Below are 14287 nucleotides of genomic sequence, written 5' to 3' on the forward strand. Positions count from 1 at the left end.
TTGAACGCACAAATCGTCACAATAGCATCACCGTCGTACGACCGAACAACAATGCGCGCACTCGACTATAGTCATACAACTTTCTCTGAGAAAGCGGAGACATATTATACTTGTTATATATTTCAATTCGATAAATAAACCCCTTATAGGTAACATATTATTTAAATAATTATTATTATCATCATAGTGATAGTACATCACACGCGGAAATCCCGTAATTCGAGTGAAAAAAAAATCACGTTAAAAGCGATTCGTGTTAAAAAACCGCGTGAGAAACGACTTTAGTGTACATTGGGTATGAAGCGTTTTTCGGAGCGGGCTTGGTAGTCATATGGCTACTGCTTCTGCCTCATACGCAGGAGGTCGTGGGTTCAATCCCAGGCCCGTTCCGTTATCCTACTTTGTATCTTTCTCTATATTTCTCATGTTCTAGCAATCACTAGAGCTGGAAATGGACTTCCATACTAGGGGCAGTAGGGGCAATATGAACATACGGGGCAATATGAGCCACCCTCATTTTGAGCTTATTGACAAGTTTTATCATGAAAAAGTTATATGATCTTTAAGAGGATGCTCCACATATGCATCAACGTGAAAACCGCTTTAAAATTCAATTCAAACATGAAAATATACTTGAAAATGTAAATTTTCACTGCATAGGCAAAATTATTATAAGATTTCAAGTTTATAAATAAGGTTTTGACACAAAACTGATTAAAATACAGGTCAAAAATACACCACAATCAAAAGATTTATTAAAATTGAATATTGTGCACACATGTTTATATTGATACAAATCTGAATTTATCATAAAACTTTTTTTCCCAAAACCAGTCTCTATGGGGCAATATGGGCATATCTGCATAGAACAAGATATCTGGCCTTTAAATGCGAATAAGTTCAAATTTCAGTATTCTAATACAAGAATATTATCATATATGTAAGATTCATTACGGAAAAATTACAACAGCGCATTACTGCGATAGAAACAGTAAAAATGACCATTGACCAATTGAAATGTGGCTGTTCAAACGGTGAAGAGTGGCAAATCAGTTTAGTCCGCTGTTGTGCAGTTTTTTCATTTTATTTGGTGTGGAATACTCACAACTGTTGTAGGAATATCATATTCTTCTATATTACGATACTTTTTTCGCCTAAATTAAGGTTTTGGAAGGGTGGCCCATACTGCCCCAAATGGTGGCTCATATTGCCCCGTATAGTCGGGAACACACATTGAAATCAATACATTTCCAAAAGTGCATTTCAACAATTTCCAAACGCATTTTTCGTCATTCATCGACGTCATATGAAAGGTAACATTCTCTAGTATAAGTCAACTACATTTGAACGATGCTTTTTTGAGCTTTTCAGCGCTTTTCGGAACGATTTCCTTAGGTGGCCCATATTGCCCCGATCACCCCTATTCCTAATTCCTATACCTTTAACTTGAGTATTCTAACAGTAATCTGCTAGAATTGGAAATGAACTATAGAGCTCGTTTCCTACATTAAATTAGAAATTCCATCAGTTGCCTTCTCCTCGTTGGCAGCTCGTTAACCAAGACGGACCTCTGCCTCTCGAACCTAAAACCCAAAAATTCCAACAAATTCCGCATGAACTCGTGGCAAGTGCAGAGGTATATTCGGCTTGCAGAGGGCGAGTGATTGCATCATCATTTCCTCCCCCTTCCCTACATTGACTTGCATTCTGACGTGGCAGGCGCCAGTATGACCTAACAAATGAGATCACCAGTACTTGTACATTGAAGATGTGTGCTAGTCCCAAGCAAACATCTGTTGCTTCCCTGTGCAAGAACAGCTGATCTGGTCATAATGGAGTAGCAACTACGAGCAGTCAATCAAGCTCAAGCTCATTGGGTATGAAGCGTTTTTCGATTTTTTGCATTTGTAAAGTGTACCCTAATATAGAAAAGACGTATACAATGTGGGCAATACGTAAACCAGATGATTAAAAGCATTAAAAAGCACTAGAGAACGTTGGTAATCATTATTTGTATAAACATTTCTCAGGTTTTCTTTCCCGAACCGAACTATAATTCTTTGCGTGTTGTACTGCAGTCTAAGGAAGATTCGGATAAAATAATTACCTGACAACTATCTATTTGCTGGTCCTCTATTTCATTCTTGGGCCGGGTTCAATACAGTTGCACCGTCTCAACACTGTACCACTTGTTCACCCGTTTCTCGGCTTCTCCGCCTTTCCGCTCGATGAGCCGCAATATGGACGGCGCAAAATCTTTCAACTCGCTCAAACTGTCTCTGTGTTGCTTCACCACCTTCATCCAGTTGACAATTTTCATCCGAACTTCGGCATCCCGAGAAAGTATGATGTGCTGGTAGTGCGAATCGATGAGCAACGTGGCCCACTCGACGACCCTGTCGTCACTATCGAAGCTGGTACAGTTGGTCGGAGTCTCGCCTAGGCTGGCCACGGGGTCCGTCAGCAAGAACAGTAAATGATCCAGAAGATAAAGAACTGCATTCAAATTGATTTCCTTTCGCAGTAAAGGGAGCATTACTTTTCGATTGAATTCGCATGACAGGGCTATGTTTAAAAGGTCATTAAGCGAGTTGTTTTTTAGATCATGACAATCTAATATGTCCAAATTTGGCAAAACTTCATCAGGTTTGGCAGCTGGAAGTGGGCAATCTCCATGCTTCGTAAGGAGTTCCTCCAAATCAGGGATGACAGTTTGACTACGTGGTTGATCTTTGCATGATAGGGCATACTTGAGCACTGACACGAGCGCTCGCTCGGACACTGTGTTGTAGCGTTTCAGACATCTACCAATATCCAACGAAGCGTTTGCTTTAATCATCAGCGGAAGAAGTTTATCCGTGATTTCCATTTCGCAAAAACCGTATTTTTCGAGTTCACTTGCGAAGATTTCAAAATTTTCCGAGAAAATTAATGGTCCAATCGACGCATCAGCGTTGGCCATCAACCGCATTTGAATAATGTCGTCCGGAAGTGATTCGTCGCGTAGCACATCCACTTGTAGGTTACTTTTGTAGGCTTTCTGCAACGATTTTTCAAAGGTTTCGATACTCTTGAAAATTTTATAGACCTCGGGTTCCGATTCTTCTTCCTCGCTTTCCTCATCGATAACGCTTTGCAGATTCCCAACAAACGCAAAGCCTTCGTTGAAATCACAATCCTCGTTGATGCTCTCGTTGTCTACATAAGATCCGAGTTCAATGCTCCGTTGAGTGCCAACCATATCCGACAGTTGTTCTTTGCTAATTTTGAATGGAACCACGGCCAGCGTTTGCCCAAAAGCCAGCAAAATGTGGTTTTCGCTCAACCAGAACCGAGAATTGTCAAAGTAGACCTTGAAGAACTGCTTTGCTTGCACGACTTTGAATTGGATGTTGTACAAAAACAAAGTAGCACCTTCCTGGTTCAGATTGCCGGCGTACAAGGCCACATAGTCTTTGCTAATGCCAAGCATAGATAATGGTTGAACGGTGTTGATCATGTTGAGAATAGAAATAAAATTTCCAATAGATTTGTTATGTGTCTCATCGTCAAACGCCAGTTGTCGGGAAAAGATTCGTTTATCCGACCCTGGAAGAAAAATATGATTTAGAATTGCAATCTTAAAATAAAAATGCGCTTAAACTTACAAATAGTAATCAGTGAGGGCCCTCCACTTCCATCTACAATACTCTGTCCAACCAGGTGCACCTTCTGTTCAATCCGTTCTAATTTGATTTTGTGAAATCCGTTCGGAGTTTTTAAACTTTCCTTCTCTAAAAGTGCATAGTTTAGGGTCAACGAAGTGTCCTGGTCTTTAACAAAGTACGCTAACATTATCTCTCCACTGTCCAAAGTGAGGGACGTGGCATTTAAGATAGATTCATTTGCGGGATCAATGTTAGGGTTTTTAAAAATATTTTCTGGATCTTTTCGATCTTCATTTCGGGTATCGACAGCGCTTTCCAGCGATTCACACGTTCCATCTTCGTAAAGCACCAAAACCTGTCCGTTATCTAAGGTGAACAGTTCCAGAATGTTACGAAAGAGCTTTAACTTTTTCACTTTGTTAATATCGACTTGATCCCTGCTCCAACAGCGGACCTGACGATTTCCAAAAACCGCCACATATCGCTCCGAGCGGAAATCGTATACGACTTTGCTTGTCAGCCGCTCCAGCGAAGTCCAACTGTTCTGTAGTTTTTGATTGCTTAACTAAAAGCAAATGAGGGCACAAATTGAAAAAAATATAAATACGGATCTGGTGTTGAATTACCTTCACCACTTGGATGATGTTCCTTCCAAGAGTGTTGATCACACAACCGGTGTCAACATCGCGGGACAGGCCCAAAAATTCACGAACATCGTTTATAGGGCACAAACTGTAATACGATAACAACTTTGCCATAATAATTACTTTAATAATCTATGAATGTTCGCATAGAAAACCACAAAAATAATCCGAGAAACTCAAACTGTTGAACGATGTGAAATCGAAACAACGTGCTCCAAGCTGCAGCATCGACTGGAGCGGGTTGTAAATATGTCAAATTCTTCTACTCTCCGTTATAAGTCACAATTCGTAATAAAAAAATTGTTTGGTCCCGGGATTTTTGAACAAGCAGTACTAGATTCGAGAATTTCTTGAATAGGGCTGTCAGCGTTTTGAAATTTTTGGAATAGAATTACATTCAGATAGGGATGAAACGATACCACTAAGGTATCGATACTTTTACTTTAAAGTAATATCGAATAAAAGTATCGATACCTCTTAATATCGAATTAAAAGTATCGATACCTACTCGTATCATATGAGTACTCATAAATTTGAAATAAAATTATTTTGTCATTAACAAGCAGTTATCCATAATTTAGCCACATTTAGCTGTAATGAAAAAATCTGAAATAATAAAAATAGCTGCCGTATTGAGTGGTTTGCCCTTGAAAACGCAATAGATTTAAAGTTGGATTCCGGGAGGCTTTTGTTTAAGCACTTTTACATTACTTTTTGTCCATTGATTCTATAATTAACTTACCTCGAGATCATTAAAATAAAACTTATGTCGAATTCGTTTTTAAAAAGTTCCAACCTAGGTTGGAACCAGTTCCAACCTAAGTGCTGTCAAAGTGTTTTTTTATTCGCTCAGGTTGGAACTAGGTTCGCACTAGTTCCAACCCCAAAGCTGCCGGGTTCGCACTGTGTTGTTTCACGGTTTCGCACCGGGTTCACCAATACATCTGTACATCAACTGTCAAAACCACGTGGGTGGGTGGGACTGGGCGGAATAAACAAGCAGAAGGGAGAAACGAAAGTGTCTGTTTATTAAAATAAACTGCGCGCTGAAAATCTTTTTTTCCGGGAGTTTTGTGATATTTGTTATTGTAGTTTTAAATGAAATTAATCCGGTACTGTTGTCTAGATTCAATTCAAAAAAAATGTTAGGGAAGTTATGTATTCATAAGTTCATTCAGGTTTTCCTGACAGATGGTGTCCTATATTAGGTTGGTGGATAGAATTATGTAGTTTGGGAATTCCCCTTGAAACCCGTTCACAAAATCCGCTAAGAATTATCAGAAAAATATATTTGAGGAATACCGAATAGAATTATTTCTTATGCAGAATTTCTTTTGAAATTCTTCCCAAATTTTTTCGTGGTTTTCAGAATTTTCTTCGAGAATTCCGCCAGAAATTCGTTCAGTAATTCTTTCTTGAATTTTATCCAGGAATTAATTTGGAAATTCCTACAATATAATTCCTTCAGGAAATCCTTCTGGAATGCAGGAACTTACTCGAAGTTTCCTTCAGGAATTGCTCCGCAAGTTTCGTACATAAATTTCCCCGGAAGTATCTTGAGCAATTCCTCCGGGAGATTCTTGAAAATTAAAAATGCACCGGGCCCAAAATGTGAGGGCTACCTTTAGCAGGAGAGGTAGCGAGGAAAAAAATTTACGAATCCTGGAGAATTTTTATTACATGCTTCTGAGTGTTCTCCGAAAAAACACTTTTGCAGAAATAGATGAATTTTTGTAAAATTGAAAATCTCTTTTACATGAATTCTATACGGAATTCTTTGTATAAAAATATGCACGGGATTATTGTAATAATTAAATAGGGGAACTGTTCCGATCTCCATCTCACTGAACATATATTCATCGCATCGGGAAACAAAGAAATGCAGCACCAATTTCGTCGCCTCTTTGCTCACTGCTGAGAAAAATCACAAAAATAATAAACAATCCAAATGCCTTTCCATTGCTTTGTTTTCGATGGGATGAATATCCGAGCTATGAGATGAATTACAGGAGAAGTTTCCCTATTTATATCCACCCAAAAGTAAATTTCACTATCCGCAAAAATCAGTACACGCACTTAAACATATTTATTTATCATGATCTGATTAGTCAAGGCCAACGCACTGCCAGTGCACTGGATGTCCTGGATCATATGTTTCGAATCAAAACAAACACGATGCTACGCACACCAACATATCCAATGACAGATGGAACTGAAAATGTTTTTTATTCAGGGTTCGGGTTGGCACTGACCCAGGTTTAAAAACGAATTCGACATTAGTTCGCTTTTGAAATTTTCGCAAATAGTTTATAGCAGTTAGCAGAAATAAGTGTTGAGCAGAAAAAGTTCAATACTTGAAAGTATATATTCGATTTAAATACTATTAAATTTTAAATAAAAATAAACAATTTTTCTAGTTATCTTTATTATATTTAATGGATTTTGAATTGAGTACTCAATTGATTCAACTACTTCAATTCGATACTTACTTGGTATTGGACACCAAAGTATCGATTACAAAAGTACTTGGTATCGAATCAAAAGTATCGAGTATTTACTCGTATTTACTTGTATCGATTCATCCCTACATTCAGATGCTGTGTTTTAAGTGTAATATTACGAAATAAAATTTCAAATAGAAATATTATATTTATTATACAGTAGAAGAAAAGTCCAACCCCGTAGTGCTTACCGTTTTTAATTAAATTGCTTTTAGAATTTTTGAGAAGAGTTTTAAAAACTTCTTCGTATGATTTCCCGTGGAGATTTTTTCGATTATCATCTTTCTGCTTCTTCTTCTTCATGCAACATCAAAGTGCCAATAGGTATATCCTGGTATATCTATATCATCATGTTATAACATATATTTATGTAAATGAAATAAAATGGAAAAAATATGTGCGTATTTTTATTTATTGACAGAATCGGCTTGAGCACCCCTACATAAAGTTTTGTGAAAATAAAACTGGTAACCTTTTATTTGACAGTTTCCTATTTTGGTGATTCATTCATAATCAAAGCAATAAATTTTGATACAAAAATTCAAATCTCATAACTTTTATGAAATTTTCATCGTAAAATAAGCAGAAAGCGTCTAAAGTTCATAGAAGCTTTCTTCATTAACTCTGCACAGTAAGTAAACACTTTAGGTCATCGAAAATCCTGTAAATCTTTTTATAAAGGTACTTTGTCAGGTTTCCAGAGTTTTTACGATGCAGGAAAACCGTCCGGAACTGTACGAGGAGGTCAAGCTATACCGTCACGCCCGGGAACGGGAAAAGTATGACAACATGGCCGATCTATTCGCGCTGGTCTCAACGCTACAGAATCTCGAAAAAGCCTACATCCGAGATTGTGTGACCCCGCAGGAATACACGGCGGCTTGTTCAAAGTTGCTGGTCCAGTACAAGGTGGCGTTCAAGTTGGTGCAGGGCGACGAGTATCCCACAATTGATGCATTCGTGAAGAAATTTCGTCTGGATTGTCCGGCTGCATTGGAACGACTTCGCGAGGACCGTCCCATTACGATCCGGGACGACAAAGGAAACACTAGCAAGTGCATCGCCGATATCGTATCGATGTTCATCACCCTTATGGACAAGCTACGTTTGGAGATTCGGGCCATGGATGACTTGCAGCCGGAATTGCGAGATTTACTAGACACGATGAATCGACTTTCACTTATCCCCGATAATTTTGAGGGCAAGGAAAAGGTGTCCACCTGGTTGGCAACGCTGAACTCGATGCAGGCCTCGGATGAACTGTCGGAAACACAGGTGCGGCAACTGTTGTTCGATCTGGAATCGTCCTATGCGGCTTTCAATAATCTGCTGCATTCGACCTAAGCATTTGAATGTTGATCTGACCTGGGACTAGATCAAGACTAGTTACTGATCAAATAGGAATTTGTTTTATAGAGGAAGCATGAGGTGTTGTAGTCCACTAGTTTGATGATATGGATAAGTGCTGAAAGAAAGAAGCGTATATTATAATATTTAAGAGATAATAAATATATCGTTTATTCCATAATTTATGAAAATGTTTTATCGCTGAGAGTTCTGAAATGAAACGAGATTAATCGACATAAAGCTGATTCTATTGAATCATATACAAATTGAAAAATGCAATGAATATCTGGCATAAGGCTTCCTTTGTTCTCTGGCGGTTCACCGACATCGACTGAGATACAAGTTGACAAATTTAAGATGACTAAGCCTACATCAATCACTGATGATGATAAGGACGCATTCTACGCGCAGCTGGAACGTGAGTACGACAGCTGCCCAAGCCACGACGTCAAAATCATCATAGGAGATTTGAAGGCTCAGGTTGGCCAAGAGGAGGAGTTTAGACCGACTATTGGAAAGTTCAGCGCTCACCGGCTGACGAACGAAAACGGCCTACGACTAATTGATTTCGCCGCCTCCAAGAATATGGCCATTCGCAGCACCTACTTCCAACACAGCCTCCCGTATCGGTACACCTGGAGATCGCCACTGCAGACAGAATCACAAATCGACCACGTTCTGATCGATGGACGGCACTTCTCCAACATTATCGACGTCAGGACATATCGTGGCGCTAACATCGACTCTGACCACTATCTGGTGATGGTTAAACTGCGCCCAAAACTATCCGTCATCAACAATGTTCGGTACCGACGACCGCCGCGGTACGACCTAGAGCGACTGAAGCAACCTGATGTCGCCACTGCATACGCGCAGCATCTCGAGGCAGCGTTGCCGGAAGAGGGTGAGCTCGATGGGGCCCCTCTTGAGGACTGCTGGAATACAGTCAAAGCAGCCATTAATGACGCAGCGGAGAACAACGTCGGGTATATGGGTCGAAGTCGACGGAACGATTGGTTCGACGAAGAGTGCAGACAGATTGTGGAGGAGAAGGACGCAGCGCGGGCGGTCGCGCTGCAGCAAGGTACCCGGCAGAACGTGGAACGTTATAGACGGAAGCGGAGACAGCAGACCCGCCTTTTTCAGGAGAAGAAACGCCGCCTGGAAGAAGCGGAGTGCGAGGAGATGGAACAGCTGTGCCGTTCTCAAGATACACGCAAGTTCTATCAGAAGCTCAACGCATCCCGCAAAGGCTTCGTGCCGCGAGCCGAAATGTGCCGGGATAAGGATGGGAGCATCTTGACAGACGAACGTGTGGCCCCAGCCCCCACCTTGAGGGAAGTTAAGGATGCCATTCAACAGCTAAAGACCAATAAAGCAGCTGGTAAGGATGGTATCGGAGCTGAGCTCATCAAGATGGGCCCGGAAAAGCTGGCCACTTGCCTGCACAAACTGATAGTCAGAATCTGGGAAAACGAACAGCTACCGGAGGAGTGGAAGGAAGGGGTTATATGCCCCATCTACAAGAAAGGCGACAAACTGGAGGGTGAGAACTTTCGGGCGATCACCATTCTTAATGCCGCCTACAAAGTGATATCCCAGATCATTTTCCGTCGTCTGTCACCATTAGTGAATGAGTTCGTGGGAAGTTATCAAGCCGCCTTCGTTGACGGCCGCTCAACAACGGACCAGATCTTTACTGTACGGCAAATCCTTGAAAAATGCCGTGAATACCAGGTCCCAACGCACTATCTGTTCGTTGATTTCAAGGCGGCATACGACAGTTTAGACCGCGTAGAGCTATGGACAATTATGGACGAGAACAGCATCCCTGGAAAGCTTACCAGACTGATCAAAGCAACGGTGGATGGTGTGCAAAACTGTGTAAAGATTTCGGGCGAACACTCCAGTTCGTTCGAATCGCGCCGGGGACTAAGACAAGGTGATGGACTTTCGTGCCTGTTGTTCAACATTGTGCTAGAAGGTGTCATGCGGAGAGCCAGGTGTAACAGCCGGGGTACGATTTTCAACAGATCCAGTCAATTTATTTGCTTCGCGGATGACATGGACATTGTCGGCCGAACATTTGCAAAGGTGGCAGAACTGTACACCCGCCTGAAACGTGAAGCAACAAAAGTTGGACTGGTGGTGAATGCGTCAAAGACAAAGTACATGCTTGTGGGCGGAACCGAGCGCGACAGGGCCCGCCTGGGAAGCAGTGTTACGATAGACGGGGATACCTTCGAGGTGGTCGAGGAATTCGTCTACCTCGGATCCTTGCTAACGGCTGTCAACAACGTTAGTCGTGAAATACGAAAGCGCATCATCTGTGGAAGTCGGGCCTACTACGGGCTCCAGAAGAAACTGCGGTCGAAAAAGATTCGCCACCGCACCAAATGTGTCATGTACAAGACGTTAATAAGACCGGTAGTCCTCTACGGACATGAAACATGGACAATGCTCGAGGAGGACTTGCAAGCACTCGGAGTATTCGAGAGACGGGTGCTTAGGACCATCTTTGGCGGTGTACAAGAAGACGGTGTGTGGCGGCGAAGAATGAACCATGAGCTCGCCCAGCTCTACGGCGAACCCAGTATCCAGAAGGTAGCTAAAGCCGGAAGGATACGATGGGCAGGGCATGTTGCTAGAATGCCGGACAGCAACCCTAAAAAGTTATTCGCTTCCGACCCGGCAGATACAAGAAAAAGTTGAGCACAACGAGCGAGGTGCGCTGACCAGGTACAGAACGACTTGGCGGGCGTGTGGCGCAATCGAGGATGGAGAGATGCAGCCTTGCATCGTGTATTGTGGCGTCAAATTGTTTATTCAGTGTTATCTGTATAGATGTAGACTAAATAAATGAAATGAAAGCCTACATCAGTTTTATATTTTACATTGAATGTATCAACGAATTCATTTTCATCTCTACACAGAAAGAAAAATCATTTATAAAATTGAAAAAGCCGTTGGTTAAAATAAAAAGTTTCGTTGGTTCTTTTTCGTAGAGAGTTGCAAATGTTCAAAATAAAAGTACGCAAACTTTTGTTACACCCATTGATCAAAAATTGCATGCCACTCTGAAATTAAAAGTTTGTACTGTCAAATCAAGAAGGTCACACTATAAATAAGAAAGTGTTTTTTTTTCATACTAAAACGAAGCTGTTCTTTCCCCAAATCAAAATTTCCCACCCTTTACCATCCATTAATGTTTTTCCTTTGAAGATTTATATGGATTAATAGTATTAGTTTTGTTTGTTTATTTTAAACTTCACATGGGTGTTTTATTCAATCGGGGTCAGATCATAAATACAAAGGATGTAATTATCAGCACCGTTTAGATCAGCAACAGGATTTTAAAATATTGACGATAACCAGCCAATGAATTGTGATGCGCAGCCATCTAGATGAGCTATAGACATTGCGCCATATTTTTCCTGCCAGTCATGGGGGTTGCTCGGGGCTCGTCGGGAAGTGCCCAAACGGACAATTTATCTGAAATTGAAGAATTAGAAAATCTTTTAAGTATTCCGTAAACATTGAACTTGATGTGCTCTTATTTGAACCAGCAATTATTTCGCGACATGAAAGTGTGAGGTGGATGATTGGGTAGCAATTGAATCAGCACATTACCGGTAGTTTCGTTTTGTACTATAGATACCGGTTATTTTCACTTTGTTTATATGATAAAAAGACCTACCTTCCGGTTCCATATTGCTGTCTGCATAAACGCAGGAACGTCACGGCAAAATCTGGAAAAATGTAATTCCGAGGCACCACCGAACAAATACGGAACAAAAAAATGACAGTTGTCGCTTTTGTATGCTGAGCGGAAAATGACGAAAAGAGAGTCGAGAGAGTTGAGAGCTTAACATTTGAAGCACTATGAGTTATTTCGATAAATGAATGGACAAAATTCACATAAGTAATTCGAGATAAGATAAATATTTATAGGCTGTTAATTTTGTATGTTAGCGTTGTTTAATCACGTATATGTGATAATTCTGAAGTTTGGTTCATGATAAATAAAGTTTTATAGTTCATATTCAGAAAAATATATAATAGATTTTATTAAATTTATACCATCTGATATTCCATGGTGAACATGACTGAAGGATGGTTAATTTTTGTTCTGCTTTTCACCAAGGTTTATCATTTAATGTTTTGACAGTTCTACAGTTTTGAAATTGAACGGAAGAACTTTCAATTTTACTTCTGGAGATAGCAGGAAAAAACTTTGGAAATGAAAAAATAATTTGACTAAGACTATTTTTACTTTTATTTTCAAGAAAACGAATCACTTTTCAAAGAAAAAGTGTAAAACCTTCTGTGAAACTATGTTTGTTTTTTGTGTGTATAAATGAAGTCATTTCGGTATGGTAGTGTTATAAACATAAGGCTTAAGCGGTCCACGATATTTTCGGGTAGGAAGCATTTTCGATTGCCTGGGCATAGTGTATCCGTTGTTGATTCGGTTAACTCGCAATGGACTGTTTTGACGTAGGACTTACGTCTCTCTTTACTATACCGGGTGTCATTTCAAAATATTCCAATCGACCGCGTTACGCTGTGTTGAAAGATTTTAAAAAAAGATATTTTAGTTACTAGATAAAGATTGTCGCTACTGTTCCCTTTGTTCTGCTGTCCGAAACATGTGTGGTACATACCTGTCAAATCGTATGGATTTTCCTTCTTTGACATTTAGCTCCCCTATCCTCGCCAGCAAAAGATGTTCCGGACAGCGACGACAGCGACAATCTTTATCTAGTAACTAAAATATCTTTTATTTTAAACGTTAATAGCGTTCGTCTCAGTGGACGAATTCCTGCGGTAAGCCTCTCAATCGACAGATTTCAAGTATGCCTTCCATGTCCATGCTTGATAAGACCCGAAAAACTTGTTTCAATAGGCATGAAACTGTTTTCAATGAAAAACATTGAGATCAAGGGAACCTATAAATATGGGTACCGCATAATTCTTGCATCATTCCATTACCACGTTCTGATTGGTGCAGACACCAGCGAATGAGCAGCCGCTGGGTCTGCCGAGAAGCCATAAAATAGCTCAACGCGATTTTTTCCTTTCATTCTGACTGGGACAAGCGAAGCAACCTCATCATCGATTGAACAGCACTCACACATTTTAGCAGGGAATGTCTGCACCGACGCTTTTTCGGCTTGACACCATCGAAGCGACCATCATCAGCCGAAACCTAGCCAGTACATCAGCAGTCCACCCTACAACCCCACAAAGCAGTCTGAGCAGATACCGGCAGCAGCAGCAGAGTCGAGCCGAGACCGGCCGGCATCGGTGCTGAGCCAAGACAGGCTGAAGAAAAGCCACATGATGCAGCATGTATGTCCAAAAAACAAACGGTTCTTCAGAGAGCCAATAATAGAGATCAATATCAATGCTTTCAATACCCTTCGGGATAGAAATTGTACTTGGGTGCCAAATCCAATATTCTAGAGATAAAATTTTATGCGTGATTTTCATAAATAGCGTCAAAACTAACAGTGGATAATTTTTCTGATTTAACCACGAAGTGGACGAAGGACTTCGCTTGACCATGCCTTTAAAGATTCATAAGATGTCCAAATCTCTCACATAATCTTGTTTGGATAAAAAACACCGATAACAGCTCAAACATGAATAAACTATCAATCGATTTTTCATCAAATGTTGGATTTTTGGCATTGATAAAAAAATATGTAGATAAACATTGTTTGATACTGACCGCACACAAAGCGAACGCGACTGAATGATCGTCCCATGTCACCAATTCTAAATCTTATCACTTGAAATCCCATGTCCGGGTGTTTCCTTCCTTCTACTACTAACAATGTTGTCTCAGAAAAGAACACGTACTTCCCACCTGAACTGCAATTCTTAGCTCGCTTGCCTGGCTTATCGGCCTATATCTAGCGAAAAGTCCCGTTAGGAAATAGACGCCAGCAGCGAGCAATAAGCGTAAAAAAGAAGAAGCCCTTCTCGAACGCGTTGATGATGATGACGCTTTGGCTGACAAAGAAGCGGGATACAAGACAGTAGCTGATTGGCCCACCAATTGGGAAGCAGAGAAGATTCAAAATAAGGTATAAAAGAAAAGTGCATTCGCTCGCAGAGCATTCAGTCTTTTTAATACCATCAC

General features: G+C 40.6%; 2 protein-coding genes and 1 long non-coding RNA gene across 5 annotated transcripts; 1 reads left to right on the plus strand and 2 right to left on the minus strand.

The window, feature by feature from the left end:
• Nucleotides 1-2117: 2117 nt before the first annotated feature.
• Nucleotides 2118-4540, minus strand: LOC134211233 (nucleolar protein 11). The gene is made up of 3 exons (XM_062687928.1): nucleotides 4274-4540; nucleotides 3648-4212; nucleotides 2118-3588 (listed from the first exon to the last, which is right to left on the minus strand). Exons 1-3 carry the CDS (start codon nucleotides 4403-4405, stop codon nucleotides 2156-2158), a joined length of 2130 nt encoding a protein of 709 aa, XP_062543912.1. The 5' UTR covers nucleotides 4406-4540; the 3' UTR covers nucleotides 2118-2155.
• Nucleotides 4541-7265: 2725 nt separating this feature from the next.
• On the plus strand, nucleotides 7266-8330 carry LOC134215519 (vacuolar protein sorting-associated protein 28 homolog). 3 transcript variants are annotated; one of them, XM_062694695.1, is made up of 2 exons: nucleotides 7266-7423; nucleotides 7494-8330. In XM_062694695.1, the coding sequence occupies exon 2, from the start codon at nucleotides 7504-7506 to the stop codon at nucleotides 8134-8136; it is 633 nt and encodes a 210-aa protein (XP_062550679.1). In that variant the 5' UTR covers nucleotides 7266-7423; nucleotides 7494-7503; the 3' UTR covers nucleotides 8137-8330. The 3 variants fall into 3 exon arrangements, with proteins under 3 accessions (XP_062550679.1, XP_062550677.1, XP_062550678.1); XM_062694693.1 differs by having other exon boundaries at nucleotides 7268-7423; nucleotides 7486-8330; XM_062694694.1 differs by having other exon boundaries at nucleotides 7270-7423; nucleotides 7474-8330.
• A 3055-nt stretch (nucleotides 8331-11385) lies between these two features.
• Nucleotides 11386-12487, minus strand: LOC134215520 (uncharacterized). The gene is made up of 2 exons (XR_009980200.1): nucleotides 11837-12487; nucleotides 11386-11631 (listed from the first exon to the last, which is right to left on the minus strand). It is a non-coding gene; the product is annotated as an uncharacterized LOC134215520 (long non-coding RNA).
• Nucleotides 12488-14287: the final 1800 nt, after the last annotated feature.

This window comes from Armigeres subalbatus, chromosome 2 (genome assembly GCF_024139115.2).
Source record: "Armigeres subalbatus isolate Guangzhou_Male chromosome 2, GZ_Asu_2, whole genome shotgun sequence".
Classification (NCBI taxonomy): Eukaryota; Metazoa; Arthropoda; class Insecta; order Diptera; family Culicidae; genus Armigeres; species Armigeres subalbatus.